General features: G+C 31.4%; 1 protein-coding gene across 4 annotated transcripts in view; it reads left to right on the top strand.

Annotated features, from left to right (window-relative positions):
- The window catches only part of LOC142325208 (organic cation transporter 1-like), a 132,257-nt gene that overhangs the window by 20,410 nt on the left and 85,141 nt on the right, over window positions 1-26,706 (top strand). For 2 of the 4 annotated variants that reach the window (XM_075366675.1, XM_075366665.1), the window contains exon 2: window positions 17,702-17,765. In XM_075366675.1, the coding sequence (XP_075222790.1) occupies window positions 17,747-17,765 (19 nt within the window). In that variant the 5' untranslated portion in view covers window positions 17,702-17,746. Of the gene's footprint in view, window positions 1-11,509; window positions 11,644-17,701; window positions 17,766-17,919; window positions 18,098-26,706 lie in introns of those variants that run through there. The other 2 variants (XM_075366684.1, XM_075366657.1) reach the window with 2 other exon arrangements.

Genomic DNA, 26,706 nt, shown 5'->3' with positions numbered 1-26,706 from the left:
CAAGCATTCATAAAGAATATGGCAGGTGCCATCCAATTGTCCACACTGAGGACACACCCCAGAATTTACCAGGCCGAATTTCTGCAGCTTGTCCCTAAAATCACCATGGCCGGAAAGAAATTGAGTCACATATTTATTATAATATACCCAAGAGGCGTACCGCAAACCAACAACATTTGGAAAGAGATCATGCGTATTAAGCCCATCCTCTCTCTCATCCCATCTGGTCTGCCACAAGGCATTGCCATGTTGTTCAATTTCTCGAACTATTTTCGTAGTCAACTCACCGGACCTCTTAGCAACATTCCGCTGCTGCTTCTTAGACGCAATCAAGTCTATCGGTTTCACCTCTGCAGTCACCAAGATTGCCTCCCGTGAAATAGTACGGTAACCACCCGTTACCGTTAACAATATTAGGCGTTGAGCCCTTAATAGTATGTCCCGATAGACTTTATATTTTAGCCACATCCCCAAACAGGCGCCGCATATAGCAAAATAGCCTCGCACACACCTTTATATAGGATGATAATGGTCTTAAAATAAAGACCCCAATCAGGACTGACCACACACATCGAATACCGAAGAAGGCGGCACTACAGGCCTTCTCTACGACGTATTGAAAGTGCTTCTTAAATTGTAGTTTTTCATCAAGAAACACTCCGAGGTACATTTGAACCTGAACATACGTTATACGCTAGCTTGCCATCGAAACAGACTCGCTGACTCACTGCCAAACGGGCTTTGACGAGCATCATCGTGGTCTTTCCCGGGCTAAACGACATCTTGTGTTAATGACCCTACAGCTCAAGCATCCTGCAAGTTTAAGTGGCTCGGAGTTCAACCTTCCTCCGCGAGCAACCTTCGGCCAGCAGAAGCCCATCGTCAGCATAAGCCACATTGTAATATCCGCTGGGCAACCTCAGCCGCAGGAGAAAATCAAACTCCACCATCCACAATAAAGGACCAAACACGCTGCCCTGGGGACATCGCTTGGAAAACATCTTGACAACCTCATGGCTGCCATTGCGGAGCAGCACATCCGATTACTGAGATAACTTTGCAAAACTTACAATTTACTTACAGTACATTCTCTTTTTCAATTGATAAATAGCAGAAGGTCACCATGAAATTATTATTTGCTCCGGGAATGTCCAGGAAATTTCCCAGGACATATTCCGTCTCATTGGTCGTTGCCACACTCATCATACGAAGTATGGCGTCCTCAGTACCCTTTCCGGGAAAACCCGTACTAATTATCCATCAATAATCTTTGCGAGGTTAACTTCTCATTTATACACAGATACAAAACCTTTTCAAAGACCTTACCAGTAAGTGGAAACAACGCCAAGGGCCTATACGAAGAAGTAAAGCAGGATTCTTGTCGCCACTTTAAACAACAATTTTAGAATCCCCTTCTTTCAAAAGTATCCACCAACCAACAATTTATTAAATATTCGTGCGACAACACTTACGCTCACTCCAACCGAGCGAACAAGAAGCTCTTCGTTATTCTATCAAAGCCTGGGGCCTTGCTTCTACCTAAACTACAGATAACTTGACGCTGATGACACTGCACCTCCGCGGAACTGAGCGACCTCCCGCCAGTCCCGCAGGTGGTATGCAGTCTCTCCAGCTACACTATCATCAGGTAGTAAATCGTCTAGTAATTTGTGTAAAATTTCAGATGTATGTGAAATTACACCAAACCTGGTCAAGAGAGCAGACAGAAGAATGCCCTTTCATTGTTTGTGCCCCAAGACTCTATAAGAGCGCCCCAGGGAGCTCTTTTTCTCTGTTCATGAACAAAGGAACACTAGGAGTTTCTTTTCACAGTCCGAATTTTATGAAAGTAATGAGATCTCAAATCTCTGCATTCAGCAACAAGGGCTGCTCGTCGTTCCCGATCACCCTCGCATTGAGAAGCTCTTCGTAAACGATAAACAGTCCTCTTCATCCCTCACAGTTCCCTATTCCACCATGATACAAGCCTCTCTCGACCGGGACTTCGGGGAATTGAACAATCAGCGGCAACAATAAAAGCCACCGAATAACCAATCGCCAGGTCTTCCAAATCCAAGACTTCCTATCCAAAACTCGGAGTGAACGGATGAAGTCGATGAGAACTTGGCCGAAAGAAAACAAAAAAACTTTTTTCAGTCCACATGCTTGTGCAGGAAATGACCCTGCTGAACCGGAACGTTAGATCGGTAGCGCTTACTCAAGCCACCAGCAATCTCATAGACAATCAACCGATGATCACTTGAGCAATCACAACTACCTTCCAATTACAAACATTGACAGGGATAAACCTACCAACAGTAACATCGATGCTCGTTCCACCAAAACCGTCCATCTACCACACCTACGTAGATGTGCAACTCACCAGATTATGTACCTGTAGATAAACTCACGTTATGTACCTGTAGATCATGCTGGACTAAAAAGCCCTCTATTAATTCAACACCATCATCGATGAAACAGCTATGCCACAAGAGTGACTTAGCATTCACATCCGCACATATATTGATTGGATCAGTGCAAGAGAATCGTAGGATTTTATCCCAGACCTTAAGATGACGATCAACAGAGGAAATATAAACTAGCAACATACAGATGCAAATTCTGAACATCTACACGGACAACGACATGATGATTATTTGAGAGCTGTGTCTCAATAAAAACACAATCAAGTTCCCTTCTGCACAAAACAACGGTCATGCTTTTAGAACCGCAGTAGAGCCTCTTCCAACGAGAAAAACCTGGCAGATCACCGGACACAATATATGGATGCTGCAAGAAAACAACATCCAGTCCTCTACATAATGCAATCTCTCCAAACTCAATCTGAGCAATTTAAGCACGCTGTGCATCTAACTTACCAAATCATTTAACGAAATAAAATTACAGTACATATCGAGAGCTCTCTGACAACACCCTCAATCTTTACTGTCCACAGATTGCTTATGGTCCTTCCGAAGACGTTTGCAATTAACACAAGTCGGATCCTCAGACTTTAGACATTTCTCACACATGAGTCCTTCATCACCACAATGAGCGCAAAGTGCAGGACGTTCACAGAACTTAGCCCTGTGACCAAACCTGCAGCACTTAAAACAGCGCTGGACATCTAAATACTCTTTGATCTTACGCTAAGAAAAGTCTACAAACAACCTGCCCTCTGCAGTGAAGCTCATGAAAAGTTTGGTACTAACCTCGAAAATCCCATGGAAGTGCTCCGCCTCGCAGCTACCCACCCGACTTAAATAATAATCGACAGTCAGACTTGAATGTAGTCTCTCATTCATCTGAGTATTTTTCTCCCTAATTCTTCCTCAGACAGCCATCGATCTATGTCATAGACAAACACTTTAGGACACCTCTTGCCTTTAGGGTCGACTTTCATGTCGGATTTTCCGACTTTAAAGGAGTCAGAGATGACCCGCACAGTAGTTTCTTTATGGTCAGCAGCGACGAGTAACCCTTTTTCGTCTCTCTAATATTACAAATTCTCAGGTTCTGCCTCTTTTGTCGACGGATGACCTGAAACTCGTCTTTCATCTCCTTAGCTGTTGTAGTAGTGGTCTCTTCCTTTAGGTTGACGAACAAAACCTCTGGCTGCTTACGGGACAAATTAGTCTCCTGCTTCTCTTTCAGCACCTCTGCGTACCGTTTATATTGAGGCAACCCTTGCGGTGGAACCAAGGGAGGGGCGGAAACTATCTCCCGCATAATAGTCAATTTTTCATAGCCTTGAACCAAGGCCTCAACAATGGATTTGAGTTCCCTGATCTTAGGGAGAATCTTAACCCTCACATTAGCCTCAGTACTTCTTGGGTTTTCCAAAAATTGAATTAAGAAGTCGTACTTTTCTTCAAATGCCCGTACTAAAGGGACTAAACCTCCAGCCCTCCCATTACGGTTAGAAAACTCCTCAATCATTAATTGATCTTTTTTCTTTCCAGCTCGCGAAGAACCAGAAGCACTTGCTCGCCACTCCTCTTCCCCAAAAGAGGATGAATTGTTGTCGAGCCTAGCCTCAATCGTTTCCTTAATCTCCTCGCGAGGTTTAGCTCGCTTGGACTTACCCTTCTTTTCCTTCAGTTTCAGACATTTCTGAAATCACTAACACAACAAAATCAGTATCCTAAATACAAAAGGCATACTTATGTTGTAAATAAACAACAGTCAATGGCGAAACACCTTAACAAAATAAATACTAATAGTAACACAAGAAAACAAAGACGACAACCAATAAGAAACAATGTAAAAAAAATGGTTGCTAATAAACAACAACTTTTAATAAATACGAAAAATAAATAATAATTAAATTATATGATTTAAATTGAACTAAATATATATGACTTTGATATAACTTAATTTAATTTAATATAATTTAAATTAATATTAAACTGTCCAAGTCAGTTCTAGTCACAAAAAGGCCAAACAAACTACTACCTATACAACTGGTCTAGATAACCGTAAAGGCTACCTAGCAAGGGCGGCTCGCGTTTAGGCACTGTGGAACTATAGCACTCCTATCTCCAGTTGATATTATCGATAACATTTAATATAATGGGTCCTTTTTTCTTTAATTCTATCTTTACACTTGTACAATATAAAATCCTTAAGCGTAATGTCAGTAGCCGTCCTCCAGTTTATGAAAAAGATTCAAAATCTTTGTATGGAACTGTGCGCTTCACAGTTCCAGCGGCGTAGTGTTTGGCTGTTGTACGCATGCGCACATAGGAAGCTGCTTGCGAGGCTGTAAGGGAGAGAGAGCACTGTCGCTCCCTAAGCGCCGACTCTGGCTTGTTGGTGGAAGGTAGTTATCCTTATTCCTTCCCTTTCCTATTTTAGCCGGTGGAAGGAATATGAAATAGGTTTAGTCGTTTTTTCAGTAGTGATCAGAAGATGGCAGAGAGCAAGGGATCTTTAATTGCCAAATCTGTACAAAAACACGCTGGAAGGGTGAAAGAGAAGGTAATTAGTAAAAACTAATTATGTACTCGTTTCTGCGTAAATAGAAATTTAAATTAAGCACCATTGGACTATAGTGTTTTTAAGCCGACATTTTATTAAGTTATTATCTAATAATACTAAAATAAATATTATATGTATTAACATCTTATTATTTATTTGGTTAAACCGAATAAATACTACCACTACTACCTACACGACCAAAAATTCACAAATAAATAATATATATATATATATATATATATATACTAATCACCAAAAACTATACAAAAAAAACCCAATCCCTTACTAATGTATCCTGTACAGATACTTTTTTAAAAACAAAGAATTATAAAAAAAATTTTCAGCACCTATACAAACTCAACCGTCCTAGTTCGTGTTGCGTGTTGAACTACACCTTTCTGAACCAATAAATTCCTTCTGACTAACAGTTAATCTGACTGTTAAAAAAACAGATTTTGTTAAAAAAAATCCTATTTGTCGTTTGATAATTAGCCAAAACTAAAAAGCATTGCTTTTTCTATACATTTTTCTTTAATCAATTAAAATCAGATTTCTAACAGTAAGATTCTATTAAAAATTTACTGGACTAAACAAATTTACTGACGTATTGTTTATTATAAGACTAGTAATTTCTGAAGGTTAGTTATTAATGAAGCATATTAATAAAAAATAGTAATATAGAACCGAGTTTCTTCCTGTACCGTAAACTGTACCGTAAACTTCTTTACCTATAAAATCGTAGTTTAGGCATGTGAAAGTGGATAATTGCAATAATGTTACGATAATAGTCATTATTGTATTTCGTGGTGATATTGATGACGATGCTGTCTTAACGTTTTAACGATTAATCTAAGTCAATATAAACTCATAAAATAACAATTGTTTTAAGAAAAAGATGCTTCGAAAATACACTTCAATAACTTAGTTGGCGTAGTGATATTCCCAGTAGCTTGTTTTTAAGTGGTTGAATAATATCATTTCTACCTTTTAATTTTAATGTTGCTTTAAATAGTAACGTGAATTCTGATAAGTAAGTAATAATAGTTGCAAAAGTGCTTTTGATACGTAATATATTTTACGTGTTTTTAGAAAAAAAAAACTGTCTTAATCATTAGTATGATAAAAGTATTTATTCTAAACGAGCAATTTACATAGATTTCTTACCGTGTGAGTTTTGTTGTATGTGTTGTTATTCTAACTGTATTAAAAGATTATTTTAATAATAATTAAAATTTTATGTATTTTAATATTATGTACAGATGAATTATTATTAGAATAGAAGTACACTAGAAAAATAAATATGGTTGGGAAGATTAGCAGTTCCCACTAAAACGAACTTAAACGAAGGAAACCTTGAAGCTATTGATGATAAGAATGTTTTAAAAAACCAGCCGTTAGAGACGAGGCTTACTGTCCAGCCATATTACTGCTATCAAATCATTTACATTCGATATCTGGTAACTGAGTAAAAAAAGTATTTTCTTTTATTCACCTGTACAAAGACTGTATTATTGAATAAAGACTGGTGAATAAACACTGTATTAATTAGATTTTTCATTATGCTACATGAGAATAAAAATTGTTAAGTTACTTATACTTTTCCGCGGCTTTGCGTCCGATCACGTTTGGTTTCTTTTATTTTGGAAGCTCTGATAGATTTTACTTTTATAATTTCCACCACTGAATAATTACAATTCACTGTAATAGTAACAACAAAAATGTTACTATTATAAAACGATCGTATTAAATAATTAAACTACGACGATAAGTTATATTTTTATAATAAAACAGTTCTTTTTAACCATGCAAATATTTCCTACTCATAAATAATTTAAACCAGTAGTAGTCAAGCTGGTTCCTACCGCCCACTAGTGGGCGTTCCAGCTTTCATGGTGAGCGGCAGGGGTTTTGTCCGATAATGTAGCACTTTCCTTTTTTTTAGTTTAATTTACTTTTTAAAAGATTTTCATAGCATTATTTAAAAACTTTTTCATAAAATTCCCCGTGACGATTAAAATTTCAGAAATATACTATTTGTATCGCCCGCGCATAAATTTAATTCACGTTACGTAGGTGAAACTAAATGACGCTATAGTGCAACCGCAAACAAAAGAGCCTCATCCCAGATTAGCTCACGCATCTGGTCAGTACGGAGATAGATTTGTGAGAGTGAACATGTGCCTACAGCTTCAAACAAAATGTTGTGAGCCTGTTTCAAAAAAAAAGAAATACGTTTGTGGCTATTTACCAGACTATCTGAAGATGGGTTTCATAGAATCTGTTATTAATAAACATCCGCTGTGTTTATTGTGACATAAAAAATTATCCAATGAGGTAATGAAGCCAAGTCAATTGTGAGAACATCTTTCTACAAAGCAGCCAAATGATAAGGACAAGTTCATTGAATATTTTCAGGAAATATATACAAAATTTCATACAATCATTACTTCATTTAAGAAACAACATGCAGCAAAGATGTTTTAATTGTCACTTATCGCATTTCACAATTAATTGCAAAAAGTGGCAAAAGTTGTAATACTGGAGAAACTGTAATAATATCCTCTATAAAAGAATTTATCTAACAGTAATGCAACAAGATATACCTGAAATTTTAAAAACGTTGCTCCTAAGCGATAGCATAGTAAAGTGACAAATTGAAGAAGTGGCAGTTAATGTTGAAAAAACTTATAAGTATTCTCCAAAACTCTTCATTTTTCTTGCAATTGGATGAGTCTACTATTGCAGATAACAATGCTTTATTGGTGGCATATGTATGCTATTTTGATGAAGACAATAATACATTACGAGAAGAAATGCTATTCACAATAAATCTCATTACAGATGCAAGAGGATTATCTATATTTAATATTGTGAAATTATACTTTACAAAAAATAATATTCCTTTGAATAATATTGTTGCATGTGCTACTGATAGAGCCACAATCAATGGTAGGACGCTATCGTGGATTTATTGCTTATTTGTTGGAAGAAGTGCTAAATGTTTTATGTATTCATTGTGTAGTGCACAGAAAACTTCTTGTAGGAAAACATCTAAATACAAGTCTCCATTCAATATTAACTATAACAATTTGAACCACGAACAAGAGAAAATCCAATGAAAAAAATGATAAAATGTTTTGACAGCTTTGCCAGAACAATAATGAAGATTTTATTAGGTTACTTTTGCACACAGAAGTTTGGTGGCTGTCAACGGGTACATCTTTGGCTCGTTTTGTAGCATTATATGATAGTGTCGATTTTTTGAAAGTAATAATGAGACCAATCTGTATCAACAGTTAAAAACAGTAAACAATGATGACTTTTATTTAGCAGATATTTTCAAGAGATTTAATGATGTCAATTTGCAGTTTCAAGGAGCTAGTAAAACTTTTATAGGTTGCCAAAGTATTGCATCATTATTTATTGACAAACTTGAACTACTTAGTTGTAATCTGTTGAAGAGAGAATTTCATCACTTTCCTAAATTATGATCTATAAAAGATGATGTTACTCCAGAGGATATTGACAGATTCAATAGCCAACTCAACAAACTTAAAGTAGACATGGAAAAACGATTTGAAGATATTTTGAAAGTGAAGGTGTAGGACTGGATGAAAAGAAGAGGCTGATAAAACTTGTCAAGAAGATCTTTTAGAAATTAGGTATGATGAAGAAAGTAAACATAAATTTGATAGTGGTGGATATGAAAACCTACGGCAAAATAAAAAAAAAATGCCTAAAATAAGTGGATATATCCAAATAAGTGGAAAATGATATTCAGTATATTGATACCTTTCCCTACCTCACATCTTATGGACTCAGGCTTTAGTGCTGTTAATCATATTATTATCAAAGGAAGAACTGCCTGAATATTTCCAAAAGAGGAGACTTTCATTTGTTCCTTACAAAAATTGAGCCGGATATCCAGTATTAAGTTTCACAGCATCAGCCTCAGGGATTCATTTATCATTTAATTAATTAAATGCAGTTTCATCAGACTTCATGCTTCTATGTGTGCAAAGTATATATACAAATATGATTTAACTACAATAAGTTGTTTTATAAAGATTTATTCTGCCAAACTTAGTGAAAGTCTGACATAAAGTATTTAGTAAGTAATTATTATTATATGTTCTAACTTGCTGTAACTCTGCTTAAGTTTATAAAGTAAAGTTACTTCACTACTTTATAAATTACCATTACTGTGGAACCGGTGGGTGGTTAGAAAAATTTATTAAAGACACAAAAGTAGGTAGGTAGGTATAAAAAGGTGACTACCACTGATTTAAATTATACTAGAACTTCATCTTTGGCAACTAATTTGTAGCTTAATAACTTGTTTCATAGTATCAATAAAAAACTGCAGGTAGTCTAATGAACATAATGAATATGTTGTTATATCGCAATTAAATTAATTGATATAAATAAAAATGAGATTAAATACTTACGTCATTAGTGTGGGTGATACATAAAAAAAATTAAAAAAAACAATTGAAAATATCTTTATTTACTGCAAGAAAGCAATTATTAAAATATGTATTATATAATAATACTTTTAAAAACATTCTAAACCCTTTACAACTACTTGTTGAAGAACTACATAAAAAGAGAGTTAAAACAAAATTAAAAATGAACTAATTCAAAAGAAGTATAAATTCCTTTAACATATATAAGATTAACGAAAGGTTTTCAATGTTCTTAAAATGGAGATTTTTCTTTAGTGACAAAACAGCAAAACATTTGTATTAATAGGGAATTAAAATTTGTGGATTTTAATTCCATTTAAAATCTTACATTTTTTAAAAACTTTTTTTTGATTGATGTTGAAATTTTGGCATTAAAATGCTTTATTATTTGTGATATTTTAACATTAAAGAATCCAGTATTTCAGGAAAAAATAGTTATTTAAAAATTTAATTAAAGTATGCCAAGAATTAAAAAAATCAAAACTTACAGGATTTTAGAGAAAATTTATTATTTTATCGTATTTAACTTTTATTCATTCACAAACTAAATTTTTTGAAAAAATGAATTCAAATCATGATGTCAGAATGGTCTAGATGTTTTATGAATCCCTTAGCAGTAATCTTACACCATAACCACGCAGAATAAATCTCATGTTGTCGTCTGTCATGGTTCAAGTATCAATTGTAACATTGACGTCATTGACATTTTATTCTGCTTTATACTCTTCTATTTCTAGAATGCTACTGCTACATTTTCCAAACATTGTGTAACCATTGGGTTGTAACTGGTGTAGTTTACTTCAGTAATAATTACACAGTTATTGATGAAAGATGAGATTATTTTTAAGCTAAATTTTGTAAAGTGTAATGAATAATTTTATAAATCATGATCTTAAGTGTGAAATTAAAAAAAAACTTGTAATTTATTAATGTTTAGATTTTTATTCAGTTTCTTAAACTATATTGATTCTGATACCTTATAATTTCATTGTTTGATAAACAATGATAAACTTGATAAATTAAATCCTATGTTGTATGGTAGTAAATCCTTAAACTGAAATGTTGGCTTGTATCTATGTATTTTTAAGGCAGTATTGTGTATTTTTCATTTTGAATATTTTATGTTTCAAGAGCAGAAAAATTTGGTTAAAGTATTTTTGTTTGATGAATTGTAGGCAAATAATATTCATTACTTATTTTATGTTTATCTTTAAAAATAGAAACAATAAAATTTTAATGAGTAGTTAAAAACTACACAATTAAAATCTCTCATGAAAATTATCAAAGGACATAAATCCTTTTTACATTTTACATGTACTTATAAAAATAGCAATTGTGTAATTTTGGTTTATAAATTAAAATGATATTTATTATTTTAGTAAGATTAATAATGTACAGACAAATTTTTTTTTTTTAAATAGCTCAAGTAATGAAGTAACACAAATGAAAAGAGAAAAGGAAGTTTATAGCTTTAAAGATAATTAAATTATAATACTCATTGATAAGGGGGAAGAAAAAAATCTTAAGTTATTTTTCCAATGTTTTAATCTCTAAATGTCATTTATAAGGAAATTATAACATGATTATATTTTTTTATAACTATAATGGTACATATTAAATACCAATTTTCTTCAAATTACATTAAAATAATAACAAGCTCAGTCAGTGATATGTTAAATTAAATATATAAATAAAATAATACATATTTTACTCTGGTTTCTCCGTAACTGAATGTAATAAATATATATATTATCAGGACTCAGAAGAATTCAGGAGTCAGGAGATGTAGAATTAGGATCACAATTAATTACATTGGTCAACATAAAATTTGGAACTGAAAATGGAGTAGGTGTTCTATATAGTATTTTATATGCTGAATCTGAATATATATTTCAAAACAACCCATCACGTACAATTCTTAAGTTACAACCCCTTAAATTTATTAGTTCCATCATTCGTGTAAAACAATTCAGATAAGTTAGTTTGTCTGTATGTTTGCTTATTATCATCTGATTTTACATTGTGATGCATGTTGTAGATCTATATTTGATACAAAACAGTTGAATGATGTCATTTCATGTCAAAACAGACATGTATAGACATGTCAGTGAGTCAAGTAATGAGTAATTCAACATGATGAAATTTTCTTCAGTATGAGTTCAGCTCTTGATATGACTTGCTGTGTTCTTTATTTAAGGTAGGTTTTATCATACACATATTATAAAAATTGTTTCATAAGTGATACTATAAATTTAGTGAAAGATTTTTATGACAGAACAACTTTGTCAATGTTTAAACGGTCATAACCAAAAATCTGTGGGTGATGAAGAAAAATTGATTTCATTTTAAGATTTAGCATAAAAAATACATTTTAATTCACCTATTTTTATCTCAGTTCCAAATTATTGTTCTTTTTTGTTGACCCATGTTATAAAAAAAATAGAAGTGTTGTAAACAGATATTAATATAAAACACACTTGATACTAATATGCAACACACTTGTTTAACTACAGTTTCAAATATTTATATATATAAAACTGTAATTAAACAAGTGTGTTCAGATCTCACACACAAGGTAAATGATCTCATTTCTTTATATTTTCTCATGGTTTAAATCAGCTCTTGAAAAATAAATATTTAAAATGAAAAATACACTATACTTCCTTAAAAATCCATAGATACAAGCCAACATTTCACTTTAAGAACTTACTACCATACAGCATATGATTTAATTTATCAAGTTCATCATTGTTTATCAAACAATGTAATTATAAGGTATCAGAATCAATATAGTTTAAGAAACTGAATAAAAATTTAAACACAAAAAAATTACAAATTTCTTTCACACATGAGATCATGAATTTATAAAATTATTCATTACACTTCACAAAATTTATCTTGAAAATAATCATCTTTCATCAATAGCAATGTAATTTTGGTTGCATTAAAGCCAATAAAACTTTAGATGCATGTTTCCTGAATTCCTTGTTTTTATGAAATAATAAAAATAAGATAATGAAATATGAAAAGAAAAAAGAAATATATGTTATATACATACCTATGTTGTATAATGTATATATGCTATATTGTATAAATGTACGTACCCTGAAATTCAGATAATTAATTCTTACAGTGCTCATTAGATTCATTTTTTTTCCACTGGAATATTTTCATTTTTATTATTTTCTTTATGGAATCTTTTTCTAATTCTTTATGGATTCTTTATGGATTTATCATACACAAAAAATTGTGTTTATATAAATTAATTATTTAGAGTGTCTAATAACCATAAAGCAATGCCATTGCCTATAAATAATTTAACAGAATAATTTTATTAAATTTAGTTGTAGTTAGTGATAACAAGTTTGATTTTTTGTGAAGAGCAGACAAGAGTACTACAGTCAAGATCTACCTGAAAAGCATTTGAATTGAGAAACATAGGTATGCATACAAACTGCAGATGAATAGTTTCATTCAATGACTAATTACAGTTTCATTTAAATTATGGATAAGAATTGCAACTAGAAATAGAATATGTTATTAAAACAATTTATCTTATCCAACAAAAGTATATGAAAATATTTAAATTCAAAAATATATTCATTACTGATATAAGCTCATACTTATTATAGTGATGCAGTCATTTTATATACATCCATTATTTTATCATGGATGAGATGAATTTTGTATTGTGTGAAAATGCTAAGCCTGACTAGGAGCAAAAATACACACCTGAGATTTTGTTTCCTTATCAGACTCATACATTCTTTCCTCAATGCTGGTTATTATTGTTGACAAGAAGGTTTATCATCTTTGCTAGATTGTAAAGTTTCTGAGAGATGGCTACACAATTGTCCTTTTGCTATTATGTTTACAGTTTTGGAATGAACTCTGTGATGACACAGTGTATTTCTAATTTTTCCATTAGTTTTTGGTGAGATGAATGCACAGAAATCCCAGGTTCTTCTGCTTTATACGAACATTCAAACGCCTACTTGATCTCAACAAATTATTCTCTTAAGCAATCTTCTTTTGAGACATTGAGTTAAAATCTGCATAATGTCTAGCCATTATAATTTTTAATCAGATAAAATAGATCAGAACTCTAATGTGAAATTATGATTAATAATTATTGAATGGCGAACTATATGTTAAAAATAATTTCATAATTAAATTTAGTTCAAATCTTTTCTGTACATTTAACTGGGTTTAAAGTAGTAAAAAATCTTTTTACTTTTGGTTTAGTCTTATGAATTGTACACTGTTTACTTTTTCTTTAATAACTGTACATTAAAATTTCAAATTTTTATTTAAAACCTTAAAAAAATAAAGTAAGTATTCAAATAGAAACATATTATACAAATTAAGGTGTATATTATTTCATTGAAAGAGATTTAGTTAAGTTTTTTCAACTTACAAAGAGACAGGAATGTATTAATATATATTACTCGTATAATAGCAGTTAGTTAAATATTCATTATGTTAGGGTGAATTGTTTGACTTTCCTCATGCTTATTGCATGACAATACATTTTCTTAAAATATTTTTTTTTTTTCTGTAAGTAGAGCTATTGTATTGTGTTACAATGAAGTATTTCAATATTATTAAAAAAGTAATTCTTATTCAAGCACATATACATGTTTGTTCTATTTGAAGTAACTAAGTGTAATTTCAATTTGTTGTCATAAAAATAATAGTCCTGCCTTATCATAATTTTTTTTTATACAACAGAGCTTTCTTTTGCATATGGTGTTAATACTCGTATGTTTAATGTGTAGTTTTTATTTGCAAATAAATACAGTTTTGAAGTTACATCTGTATACTTATTGATATAAATAAGTAGAGTTAATTGAACAATTCACTATTATAGCATATTATAAAATCCATATATGTTTTTCAAAAATATAACTGAATGTTTAATAAAAAAAAAAAATTATTGCATATTTACAGCATTATACAATTAATCTCCTTCAAAATATACCTAGTAGTATAAAAAAAAGTAGTTTCCTTCCTGTTATTCACACTTTTCCTGATCTCCTTTCCATTTTGAGAAGCAGCGCTGAATCCACTTTCTGAAATAGCTTTCAGAGTGTTCTAATAATTTTATTTTGCAGACTCTGCATCTCAACTCTCTTATCTTTTTAATGGAATTTTAATTTTAGAAATTAAAAAAAATTCAGCTGGTGCCATGTTGGGTGAGCATGGTTGTGGAAATGTCACTAAAGAAAGTTTTGTACAAAACACGCATTTTGCAGGAGAGTGTGCGCTAGCATATTTTCATGGTGAAGGAGTTGCCTTGCCAAATTTCAGGTCTCTTCTTCACATTTTCTTTTAAACATCTGATGACTTTTAGGTAGTTAATTCACTGTTAATTCACTCCATCTACATAAACTCATTGCAATGACTGAGACTTTGTTTCCGTATCAGACCCATACATTCTTTTCTCAATGCTGGTTATTATCGTCAACAAGAAGGTTTCAACATCTATTGCTAGATTCTAAAGTTTCTGAGAGATTCTATACAATTGTCTTTTTGCTATTATGTGGAGTTTTGAAATGAACTCTGTTTTGACACAGTGCATTTCTAAATTTTCAATTAGTTTTTGGTGACATGAATGCACAGAAATCCCAGGTTCTTCTGCTTTATATGAACATTCAAATGCCTACTTGATCTCAACAAATCATTCTCTTAAGCAATATTGGAACTTGTCCAATGATGACAATGTCTTCCTGGACGAGGATTGTCTTCGGTAGATTCTTGATCACTTTTAGAACACCTGAACCACTCATAACCTAGTGTGTGCTGCTCAGAGTCTTTTAAGCTTTAAATCTTTTCAATCATTTTGTGAGTTTTGGTAAAATTTTTGACAAGCTTAACAAAAAATTTCACCTTAATTCTTTGTGATGCCAGTCCCCACATCTCAAAATATCTGTAAGAGCTCTAGATAAAAAATTCTACTATTTTTTTAATTGACCTAGTATGTTAAAAATAAATTACTAATAATGGTTAATTATAAAAGTAATGGTATCATAAATAATGGTTAATTATAGTAATTACTAATAATGGTTATTGTTTGAAATAGAGTAGAAAATTAAGAATAGTAACTGGTTTGTTGGTCAGTAGCTTTAGCGTTTGTGCATCTTACTGATGCCTAGGCTAGATTTAATAGCTAATGGTGACATTGGTAATAGTTCATTCAGTTCTTTATAATGAGAATTCACCCAATAAATGCAATTATCAACATTTAATAATTTTTTGATTTATAATTTAGGAAGAATTTATCTGAAGATATTGAATTAAGTTAAAAAATAATAACTGAAAAGAAATAAGGTGGCTGGTTTGACCATTATAACCTATTGAACATCTCTATTACTGTATAAAAAATGATAAACATCATGTCCAGTGAGATGACATATCATTTTTCATACATTCGTTCATTGGTTGATGTTATTTTTATATTATTAATTAGAATAAAATTTACTGTGAAATTTCACTTCGTGAAAAAGTAAATCTTTCAAAAAGGGGAATTTAATTTTCTGGTGCTCGATCACCCACCAGTCTATATAGATTATTCTGATCAAAATTATGTATAAATCATGATATCTCAAACTTAACTGCAATTCCTTTTTAGATTTCATAGCATCAAGGAACAGTTTATAGAATCTAGTCTGATGGTAATCCAATTCCCACTTTGTTATTTTTATGATCATACAAAATAGGAAGAAATTGTATTATAAAAGCCATAGTATCATACTGATTTATGATTTATTGTTTCGATTAGTGTAACTCTAACATTTAAAAATATTTTTATAAAAAACTATATAATTTTTTCCTTTTTTTGCTTGATGAATTGATTCATTTACTTCAGAAGCTTACAAAGAAGCTTGTACATGGGAATGGAAATTTTTTAACAAATGAAAGATGCCATGCTTGACCAGGATTCGAATCTAAGACCCCCAAATTTGAGACACTGATCTCTTGTTCAGAAACAAATCAATCTTAAATGTAAATTATATTTTTAAAGTTCAATTGTCTGCTGGGAGCAATTAAAAAGTTTTGATGTTATTTCTAACTGGGGACAGTCAAAATTTCAGATATCATTTAATCAAATTCTATGGTTTATTAATTTTTTCTATATTTTTTCTTTTTAAGGAAGAAGGATTTTCAAGGAATAATTTTTTACCTAGAAGTGGTAGGATTTTCTAGTGTTTAAATACTGGTTAATACAAAAGCATTATTGATTTTAAAAAAAGTAGCAGTTTTTAGATAGGTAGATGAAAATTTTTCATTTATATATCTTGTTTATATTTTTAATGTAAAATATTAAATTATAAATGGGGGTGGTATTTCTTCTATAAGTGACACTTCATTCTATACATGCTGGGGGGCTGACTATATAATGAACATCATTACTCTCAGAGAAAGCAACCCAAATTAATATCATTTGTACCTAAGCTGTTTTAAATTCATCTAACAATAAGAAAGAATGTGACGTAATATTGTGTAAAACAAATTAGTTTCCATCTTTCTATGGGAAAAAATGCATTTATGCATTCTCCATTCAGAAGGAATACACTAGGATAGTTCTGGAAAAAACAGGATTATTGAAAATAACTGTAAATGAACATTATACTACTGAATAATGCCTTATACTACAACTATACCAACTGTCTAGGGAGTAAACATTTTTTTTTTTTTAATCATACAATAATAATAATTTATGATTTTAAATTATGTTTTTAAATTTTTGATAAAATTGCCCAACCAATCAGGACTCCTTACAAATAAAGCTGTATGCAGAATTTCTGAGTACAAGTAACATAACCTTAGTTGCAATATGAAAGTTTTCTAAGACTAAATAAAATCTTTGTTTAACATGCAGGATATTAGGCATTTAAATACACTCCTTTACTCTATACAGCCATCACATGATAAATATAGTTGAATATTTTTACGTACTCCAAGCAATCAAAATAAGATAATGAAGAAATAAGAAATAAAAATGTAACCATTAATTAGACAACAGTATGTTGGATGTAACCTAAATTACGTTCAGGAATTTGATAAAATCAGTGTTACTAAGGATTCATCTGAATATTTTTACTTTCATTTAAAGAAAATATAAGATTAAGAAACAATTTAATTTAATTTTACATTTAAAAGAAATCACTAATAATTTGTTGGCAGTCAATAATGTTGCTGTTTCTATCATAAATTATTTTAAAACAAATATTGTTTTTCATTTTGTGTTACAGGAATCCTTTTTATATTAAGGTTCAATATGTAATGACAATTACAAAATGGTGGTATATAATTTACGTAAGTCAACCTTTAAAGCTAATAATTTTTGTGAGTGATTAATAGTGTGTATTAATCATATATGCAATAGTGTTTTATAACATGTGTTCAAGTGGTGTATTAGCAAGAATACTTTATAAGTAGTAATAGTTTTTTATGGATTTCATAGTAAAAAATGCATTTTGATGAAGTACTACAACAAATAGGTGAAAGGGGACCTTATCAGAATTTAATATTATACTTATTATGCATATCGGGCAGTATACCTTCAGCATTTTTGGTTTTTTCACAAGTTTTCACTAGCGCTACTCCAGATCATTGGTGCAAAATACCATACTTTGACAACAACACAGGTTAGTTTTAAAATAATTACTAATAACATGTTTTAAGAAATGGTTACATTATTAGTGCTCATACATAATTACATGCTTATGTGCATATGTGTGTGTGTGTTTTTTTTCATATCATAATTTTATCTAAACCAAAATATTTCTCACAATGTAGGAAATTAATTTTATAATTTTATTTTATTTTTGTTATTATTTTTTTTTAATTCCTTGGTATAGAAACACAACTATGAATGAAATGTTCCCAAAACTTGATGTGAGTGATGTGAATACACCATCCACTGGCATCCTTCAATAAAAAAAAACTGAGAGCAAACTAATCTTCTTTTAGAAGAATAAAAGCTTGAACTGCATGTCTGAATAGAGAAACGAGTTTGAGCAGAGAACAGAACTGATTAAGTATATCAATGAGGTAGTGATTTGGTTGGTCTGTCTAAAATAATGTGTGATGTAATTTTGAGTGAAAGAATTATGAATAAATGACTTATGTACAGATTATGAATATAAAATATTAACTAATGACCATTATGAATAGGCTGTGCTGAAAAACTTGGAAATGAGGATGTAGTGACTGGAAGTTGGTGATAAGATTGATTTTCCACATAAGACGGTTGATGTCAAAACTTATGGCCATCAATAATGGAGATTTTGAGGATAAGTTTGTGATGGTAAAGAAGATAGCTCAATTCTTTTATTAGAGTTCATATAAATTTAATAGCCAAAATAATAGGAAGATGGTTTTCCTGCATTTTGCATATATAGGTTGATTATTTTTACTTTTTTGGCAGATTTTAAAATTTGTGATATAATGTACATTGTTCATGTAATTCATGTTGGTTTGATAGTTAGATTATGAACTAATGTAGCCAAATTATTGAATATCTTAAACATTGAATGTGATGTCTTTTTTCTCATTTCTTCTACAGTAACTTTATTATTTATTAAGGTATTTAACTGGAAAATTTTATTGTTAATTTCCCCAGCCTCTAAGAATGTTAAAGAAGGATCTTAAGGTAGTTTCTTGTTCGAAGGTTCTGAAACTTCACTAATCAACTGATTATCATTTTTTTGCATAATCATAAACACTATTTCCCTAGGTAATAATCTCCAGCCAAATTTTGGTTAGTAACTCAATCTTGAAGTTCTATTTTGGGTTTCTGAAACACATAAAATCAAGTAAAAAATAATCAACAAAAATAAATAAATAATACTTACAAATTTACATAATTTTTCAATTTATTTGAAAAAAAAAAGAAATGATATATATTAGAAAAATTAAATGATTTATAGAATTTTCTAAATATCAGCCTTTAGCAACAGGATTAATTCAAACAGAAAATGAAAATGAATATTTCTATTAGTTTTTAAAAATTTGAGCTCACCTGAGGTCTATGAAAATTCATTCAGTCAGTAAATTGCAATAATTTGATTTGCTAAACTCATCACTCAGAAACGATGGACAGCAAGAACTATGACTACAATTATTTAATGCAATAACAGTTACAATATATACAGCCTTACTTTAATGAGGTATTAAATGAATATTTTACATTATTAAAAATGTTATTTACTTTTCAGAGTTATATGAACAAAAGCATTATACAGAAAAGTATTTTATATGAACAGTTACATTATCATAACACGTTCATAAGAAGACAATAATACTTCATTAGAATTCACTGTTTCTTGTCTTAAATAAAGATGTTCTTATTTTCATGCTTAAAGATTAATACTTTGAGATTTAATATTATTAATATTCAGCACAATTAGTATTTCCCTTATTAAGTGTAAGGATTGATTATATACAATGAAAAATTAATTCAATGATTGTAAAAAGGACTTTTGTCAAATAAATGCCATGAGTACTATAAGATAACTATTTTTTATTCTTTAAACTTTTATTTCATTATTTATTTATATATTTTTCTGTTTTTAATATTACTAAGTTAAGAATTTGAAATATGATGTAACTTCTATTTGGTGGAAAATTGATAAAATTATGTGTATTCAGAAGGAGCCTTTGTAACAATAAAAATTATTTCAATAGCATGTATTTTAGGTTGCTGTGCAGGATAACTATAGCAACAAATGCCTCAATATTGCTGATGATAATGTAAAGAAGCTGGATAAGATTATAATTGTAATAAAAAACATGTTTAGTTATAATGTTTTCAAATTAAACTTTGATCTGATGAAATGGTCTTTACTTTCAAAATAATTCTTGTGTAGTGTAAAATCTGTATCACCTCGTTCTAGATATGTGCTTACTTTACTTTTACACTAGTCGCATTATTATAAATGTATTTCATGTCCATTTAAAAAAGATAACATTTTGTTGGAAAATATTATCATACTTAGTTGGGTTCTGAAAAAATTATAGACATTCTATAATTCAAAATTTGTTTTGTTTATACCAGGACCCTCATCATTTGTTTGAATTATTAGGGTTTACTATCTTTATTCAACTGCAATTAAATACTTTTTAGATGAGGCCATCTGTGTAGCAGCAGACTGTAATGGATTCTAAAAATTAAAAACCCAATAAATATACCACAAAATATTCATTGTTCATCCTTGTAACAAAATTATTAAGAAATAATTTAGTTAAGAATATTAATTATGTTTTTTAGATGACATAAATCTAACATAATTTCTCTTTTATTCTTGGTTTTTTAACATTGTATAAAAATGTAGTCTTATTAAGTATCCACTCTTTCAGATTATTCAGGAGCTAATCTATTACACAATAGTTACTTAAAACTTATTTTTAGGTTTTAAGTAATCAGTTTGGTTATGAAACAGAATTTTGAATCACACTTTGTACATTTTTTTTAGTCTTTTAAGGTTAAGTTTGATAATACAACATTAAATAAGATTGAACTTTAGTAATAAATTTTCATAGAAACAATGAGAAAACATTAACATTTTTAAAATTGTAATTAATCTTACTATGATTATGTCTGAAAAATCTCATTAAGTACTATCCTGGAACATTAAAAAAATGTTACATCTGGCTTTAAAAATTTGGTGTAGCCATGGTTAATAGCCCCCAAAACTTACAAAATTAACTACCCAGGAAGTGGTTTCAACTGACCTAGTGATTGTGTATTTTTGGCATATGACAATGACTAAATGGATTCTGTATTTAATAAAACTAAATTAATTATATTTTTAAAAATTAAGTATTTTATAAAATTAAACCTTGTTTTTTCTGCAGTTATTCTTGAAGGTTTCAATCTATATGAAAACAAATTGTAGGAATTACCAGAGATTGTACTTAAAAGGTGTCTTTTTTTGAGGCAGTGTAATTTCTGAAGTTCCTTTGCTTTTTAAACACATTATTTTAAAATGCTCTGTCTCTAGAATCCCTTTAGTTAAGATGGTATATGACTGGGATTAACATTGCTAACCAGTATGTATATGGATGAATGAATTTTAATGCGTTAAAAGTAGGTAACCTTTGGCATAAATGAGCTTATTTAAAAACATAAGAGAAGATTTTATTGGGAAAAAAACACTTAAATTTTTTTGCTTACTAGAGAAGTTACCTCTAAAAAAGATCCATAAAATAAATTCTTGGAAACATATATTTATAAGTAGGCATCACTGTAAGTGGCCTCAGGAGCTTAACTGGGGAGGGCTCTGGTGAATAGGAGTGATGATGTCCAATATAAGAATTCAGACAAAAGCATTCATAACCTCTCTCATTCCAACTCCAACAAATGACATGTGGCATCCCTGTTAAGCTGAGCAACTAACCAGAAGGTTTGGGTATCCACTCAGTGGGAAGTTGAGTCAGCAAGCAGATATATGTTGGGGACTGCGGAGTCCTTCCTTATTGTAACATTGTAACCTGATGGAGATCAGTTCTCATCTCAGGAAGCATGTGAAGTGCAAGATCTGACTAATGAAGAAGTGTTTTATCTATTTTTTATGGTTAGCATGATTGCCTTAAGGAGACAGCCCCTCCGTCATGATGAGGTGCTGCAGGCCGATAATCTGCACACTTTAAAATTATCATTATTGAAAGCAAAGATAAAGAGTGAACTGGACCAGAATTCAGGCGTAAATATGCAGATGAATCAAATTTAAAGATTTTTAGGACAGGGAATGTGCGTAGTATACTTGGGAAGGAGTGGGAACTGGTGGATGAACTGAAACTTGCCAAGGTTAAATACTTAGTTCTGACAGAAACAAAGAAAAAGGGTCAAGGTTATGAATTTCTGTGGGATGGATTGTACATTGATCTGTTGTGGGGAAGAGTTGTCATAGAAAGCTGGAGCTAGAGTGGGATATATTATTCATAATGAGGAAAAATAAAATAAAAAGGGATAGATGTTTATAAATGAGTGTATCATGATTGTTGTGGATGTAATGGTTGCAGAAACTCTTGTATCTATGTTAATTACATATGCTCTATGTGATGATGAAAGGGTTGATAACAAGGATGCCTTTTATTAAAGCCTCCAGAAAGCAGTTGATGAGGAGAAGGGAGAGGTTATGATACTAGGTGATTTAAATGCTTGTGTGGATAATGATCCAAAGAAATGGGAAAATGTAATTGAACCAAATGGAGAGAGTGAGTTAAATGATAGTGGTGAAAGCTGCTGAGATTTTGCATTGCAAAACAAAAAAAATAAGTTTGTCAGAGTTTGACATTACAAACTCTAGCAAGTTTGTGCATAAAGATATCCATTATTTTACTCGAGTGGTGCCATACAGGAATGAAAAATCTATTATTGATCGTATAATTGTAGAAAGAAGAGCCTATGTGGAGGTCCAGGATGTGAGAATGAAGATAAATCCAAATATTGATAGTGATCACCATCTTCTGGTAATGATCAAAATTTTAGGAGTAAGCCTTTTCCTGAAATTAAGAAAGCTGAGAGAAAAGCTAGTACAAAATCAAAAAACGACAAACTGAAGAACGTGGAGGTCTAGACCTTTTCAGGGAAGAAGTGGAAAAGGAAATAAATGCAGTGCCAGGTGTTTGGAATTTAGAATCACTAGAGGAAGCATGGACAAAATTTATATATTGAAAGCTGCTGAGAGGGCCTATGGAAGAACTAAAACAGGAACACCAGAGAAGAGAACAACTTTGTGGACTGAGAACATTAAAGCAGAGGTAAAAAATAAGAAATTACTATGGTACAAATATTTAAGCTTCAAAGGTGGCAGAAGATTAAAACATCTATAAGAAACAAAGGAAACTGGTCAAAGAGGTGGTGCAGGCATCCAGAAGAAAATGCTGGGAAGATTTCAGAAGTTTATGGAAGAGAATAGCAAGGAAAATCAGAAGTTATTCTATTCTCTACAGCTTCTCATGTTCTATTCATCTTCATGATAAATACAGCTTCTCATGTGTTTATTACCCTTTCTCATGTTCTTCAAAACATGAGAAAGGGTAAGGAATGTCCACTGAAGTTTGTAAAATCTAAAGATAGTATTCTACTTACAAAGGAGAAGGATATAACAGGGAGGTGGAGGGAGAAATATATGATGGAGAGATGGACCTTCTCCAAGGTCCTTGAAGGAGATAATTTAATTGTACCTCACACTGAAGGAGCAGTGGATGTATTGGACACTGAGGGTGACATTAAGGAGGAGGAGGTCTGTAGCCCTGAGATAAATGAAACTAGGAAGGCAGCAGAATATCACAGCATCACTCCTGAAATGTTGAAGTTCATGGGAGCTTTAGGAAAAAATTATTACTCGGAGTGATAAGATTGGTCTGGTGAAACAAAAAGATACCAAATGTTTGGGAGGTCTTAATTATAGTCCCTATTTTTAAAAAAGGCGATAATAGGGAATGCCAGAACAATAGAGGTATATCTCTGCTGAGTGTAGTTGGAAAGGTGTTTTCTAGAGTACTTGATACAAGACTTCAGAGGCACATGGAACCCTTGAAGAAATGTCCAAAAGAAAAAGAAAAATGGGCAAAAAATATGGTAGATTTTAGAACGAGGTTGGATGTATATTCATAGGTGATGAATGAAGACAATGTCTTGTTGCTTGTTGAATAATGGTTTAATGAATTGTCGTCTTGACAGTTAATGAAATGAATTGTAACATAGTGTATAACTTGACATATAAAAATTAAAAAAACATATAATTAAATAAAACATTAGTCCGGATGGAATGAAGTCCATCCGGATCAGATTCGAGCGCCGAAAGCTAGTAACTATGAATAACACTAATTGTCCATCCGGACGAAATGAAAAATGTGACCGCACCCTGCTAGATTCTGACATAGAATGCTAGTACGACTTAACTTTCCGGTTAGCGCTAGCACCCACTAGATCGCAGCAGCAGACGGCTCGTCGTGAAACGGAACACACCGCCCATCAATTATGATTTCCTTAATTATAATTTTGTGATACATTACATGAAATGAAACCTAAGATGCAAACAAAGAGTATTACGTAAAATAATTACGTAAACTTTGAAAGTAAAAAACTACAGTTAATTCAACAAATCTAAGATTGACACAGGCAAAACTTACAACCAAATTAAATTGAAATAAACAAATACATTAGGAAGAAGTTAAATAAATCTGATTGATTACATTTGGAATGACTTATGTCATTGCAAACATTTAAATTTGGAAGAACAATCGATTTAATAGTTCTTTTTATTATCGTGTTTTTTCATATCAACTAATCTAGCTAGTCCATCGTTACCTGGATACACTTCTACAATTATTTCTAATTTTCACATCAGTGGAGGAAGATTACTTTCTTTAATTATAACTACATTGCCAACACAAATGTTATTATTTGAAATTTTGCACTTACTTCTCGGTTGTAGAGAATGTAAGTAGTCGTTAGATCATGTCTTTTAAAAATCTTTCAGTAATTTTTGTGTAAGCTGCCACATAGCAAGCTTATTTACGTTAATGCATGAGAAATCAGGGTTGGATAAGGAAGTTATAGGAACAAAAATTAAAAAAATGTCCAGGAGTAAGTGGAGTAGGATCAGATGTATGCCGCCCAACATGACGGATAAGTATTTCCAACGTGGAATAGATTTCTTAAGGAGAAAGATCTGACAATATACGATTATTTTTATTTTTTAAATTATAAATGAAGCGACGACAATATGAAAATATGTTTAATGTTCGTACGAACGAAGAAAATAGTTTTGAAAGTTCTAAAGTTTCTGTTATTTGAAGAGTAGCTGAAAACACATTAGTTTTGCTACACTTCTTCTCTTCCTTGAGCGAATCTGGCGGAATCATAGAAATGATAGGCGAATTGGGATAACCAGACGTTCTCCTCTTCCTTTAGAAAAGACGGACCAATCCACCAGAGTTGTGACGAGGTTAATGCATCCGGCATGCAACCACGTGACAGGATGTCTGCGGGGTTATCCCTTGAAGGAATGTGCTTCCATATGCATTCCTTAGTTAGCTCTTGAATTTCGCAAACTCTATTTGGGACGAATACCTTCAATCTATTAGGAAGCGAAGACAACCAGTAAAGTACTACTTTAGAATCCGACCAAAAATGGATTAAGTCAAATCTTATACTTAAAATACACTTAATCTTATTGAATAAACGAGATAATAGAAGAGCAGCATTCAGCTTTAACCTAGGAATAGAGATTTGCTTGACTGGAGCAACTCTAGATTTTGAACACAATAAGTGGGTTTCAATGTGTTCATTGCTATCAACAGATCTGATGAAAAGACAAGCACTGTATGCGCTACTACTTGCATCACAAAAACCATGTAATTGATAACTCTTACTAAAACTAATTTTAACTAATCTGGGAATCTTAAAATTACTTGAAGATTTGAGTTGAGAGTACAGAAAATTCCATTTTAGCTAACGGAGCGGGAAGAACTTCATCCCAGTGAAGGTTGGTGCACCATAACTCTTGTATGAGCACTTTAAACGGAACGATTATAGGAGCAAGTAGTCCTAAAGGATCGAACAATGAAGAAATGATTGACAAAACGGAACGCTTGCTTTAAGAACTATCTTTTGGTTTGAACTGATAAATGAAATCATCGCCTTGAGGATTCCAAAATAATCCAAGTGTCTTGACATTTTCATCCTTATCTAATTTGATGAAAGAATCAGAATTGTCAAACATATCTGGAACGTTGAAATGGCATTTATGTAGTGAAAGTCCATATTTGCTAAGCAATAACGAAACATCATTGTATAATTGTTTCAACTGATCGATGTTGTCACAACCAGTGAGCAGATCATCGACATAAAAATCTTGCTTAATTATTTGGCAAGCTTGAGGAAAAGAAGCTTCATTTTGATAGGAAATTTCAATCAAATATCTTGTTGCTAGAAAACTTGAAGGTGCTAAACCATAAGTAACTGTCTGCAAGTTAAATGGAATGATTGATGAGTTGGTATCATCACACCAGAGAATTCTTTATGAAAAATCTCGAGGATTAATGCGAATTTATCTGTAAATTTTAGGAATGTCTCCTGATAGAACGTAGCTGTGAGTTCTAAAAAGAATTATAATTGAAAATAAATCTTGTTGTACTGCTAGACCTGTAGCAAGAATTGAATTGAGTGATTGGCTATTTGAAGTTTTCACATTACCATCAAATACTAATCTTGTTTAGGTAGTGGTGGAAAATTCACGAA

This window comes from Lycorma delicatula, chromosome 1 (assembly GCF_047948215.1).
Source record: "Lycorma delicatula isolate Av1 chromosome 1, ASM4794821v1, whole genome shotgun sequence".
Lineage (NCBI taxonomy): Eukaryota > Metazoa > Arthropoda > Insecta > Hemiptera > Fulgoridae > Lycorma > Lycorma delicatula.
The sequence above is the reverse complement of the archived record's forward strand: the minus strand, read 5'-3'. Positions and strand labels throughout refer to the sequence as shown.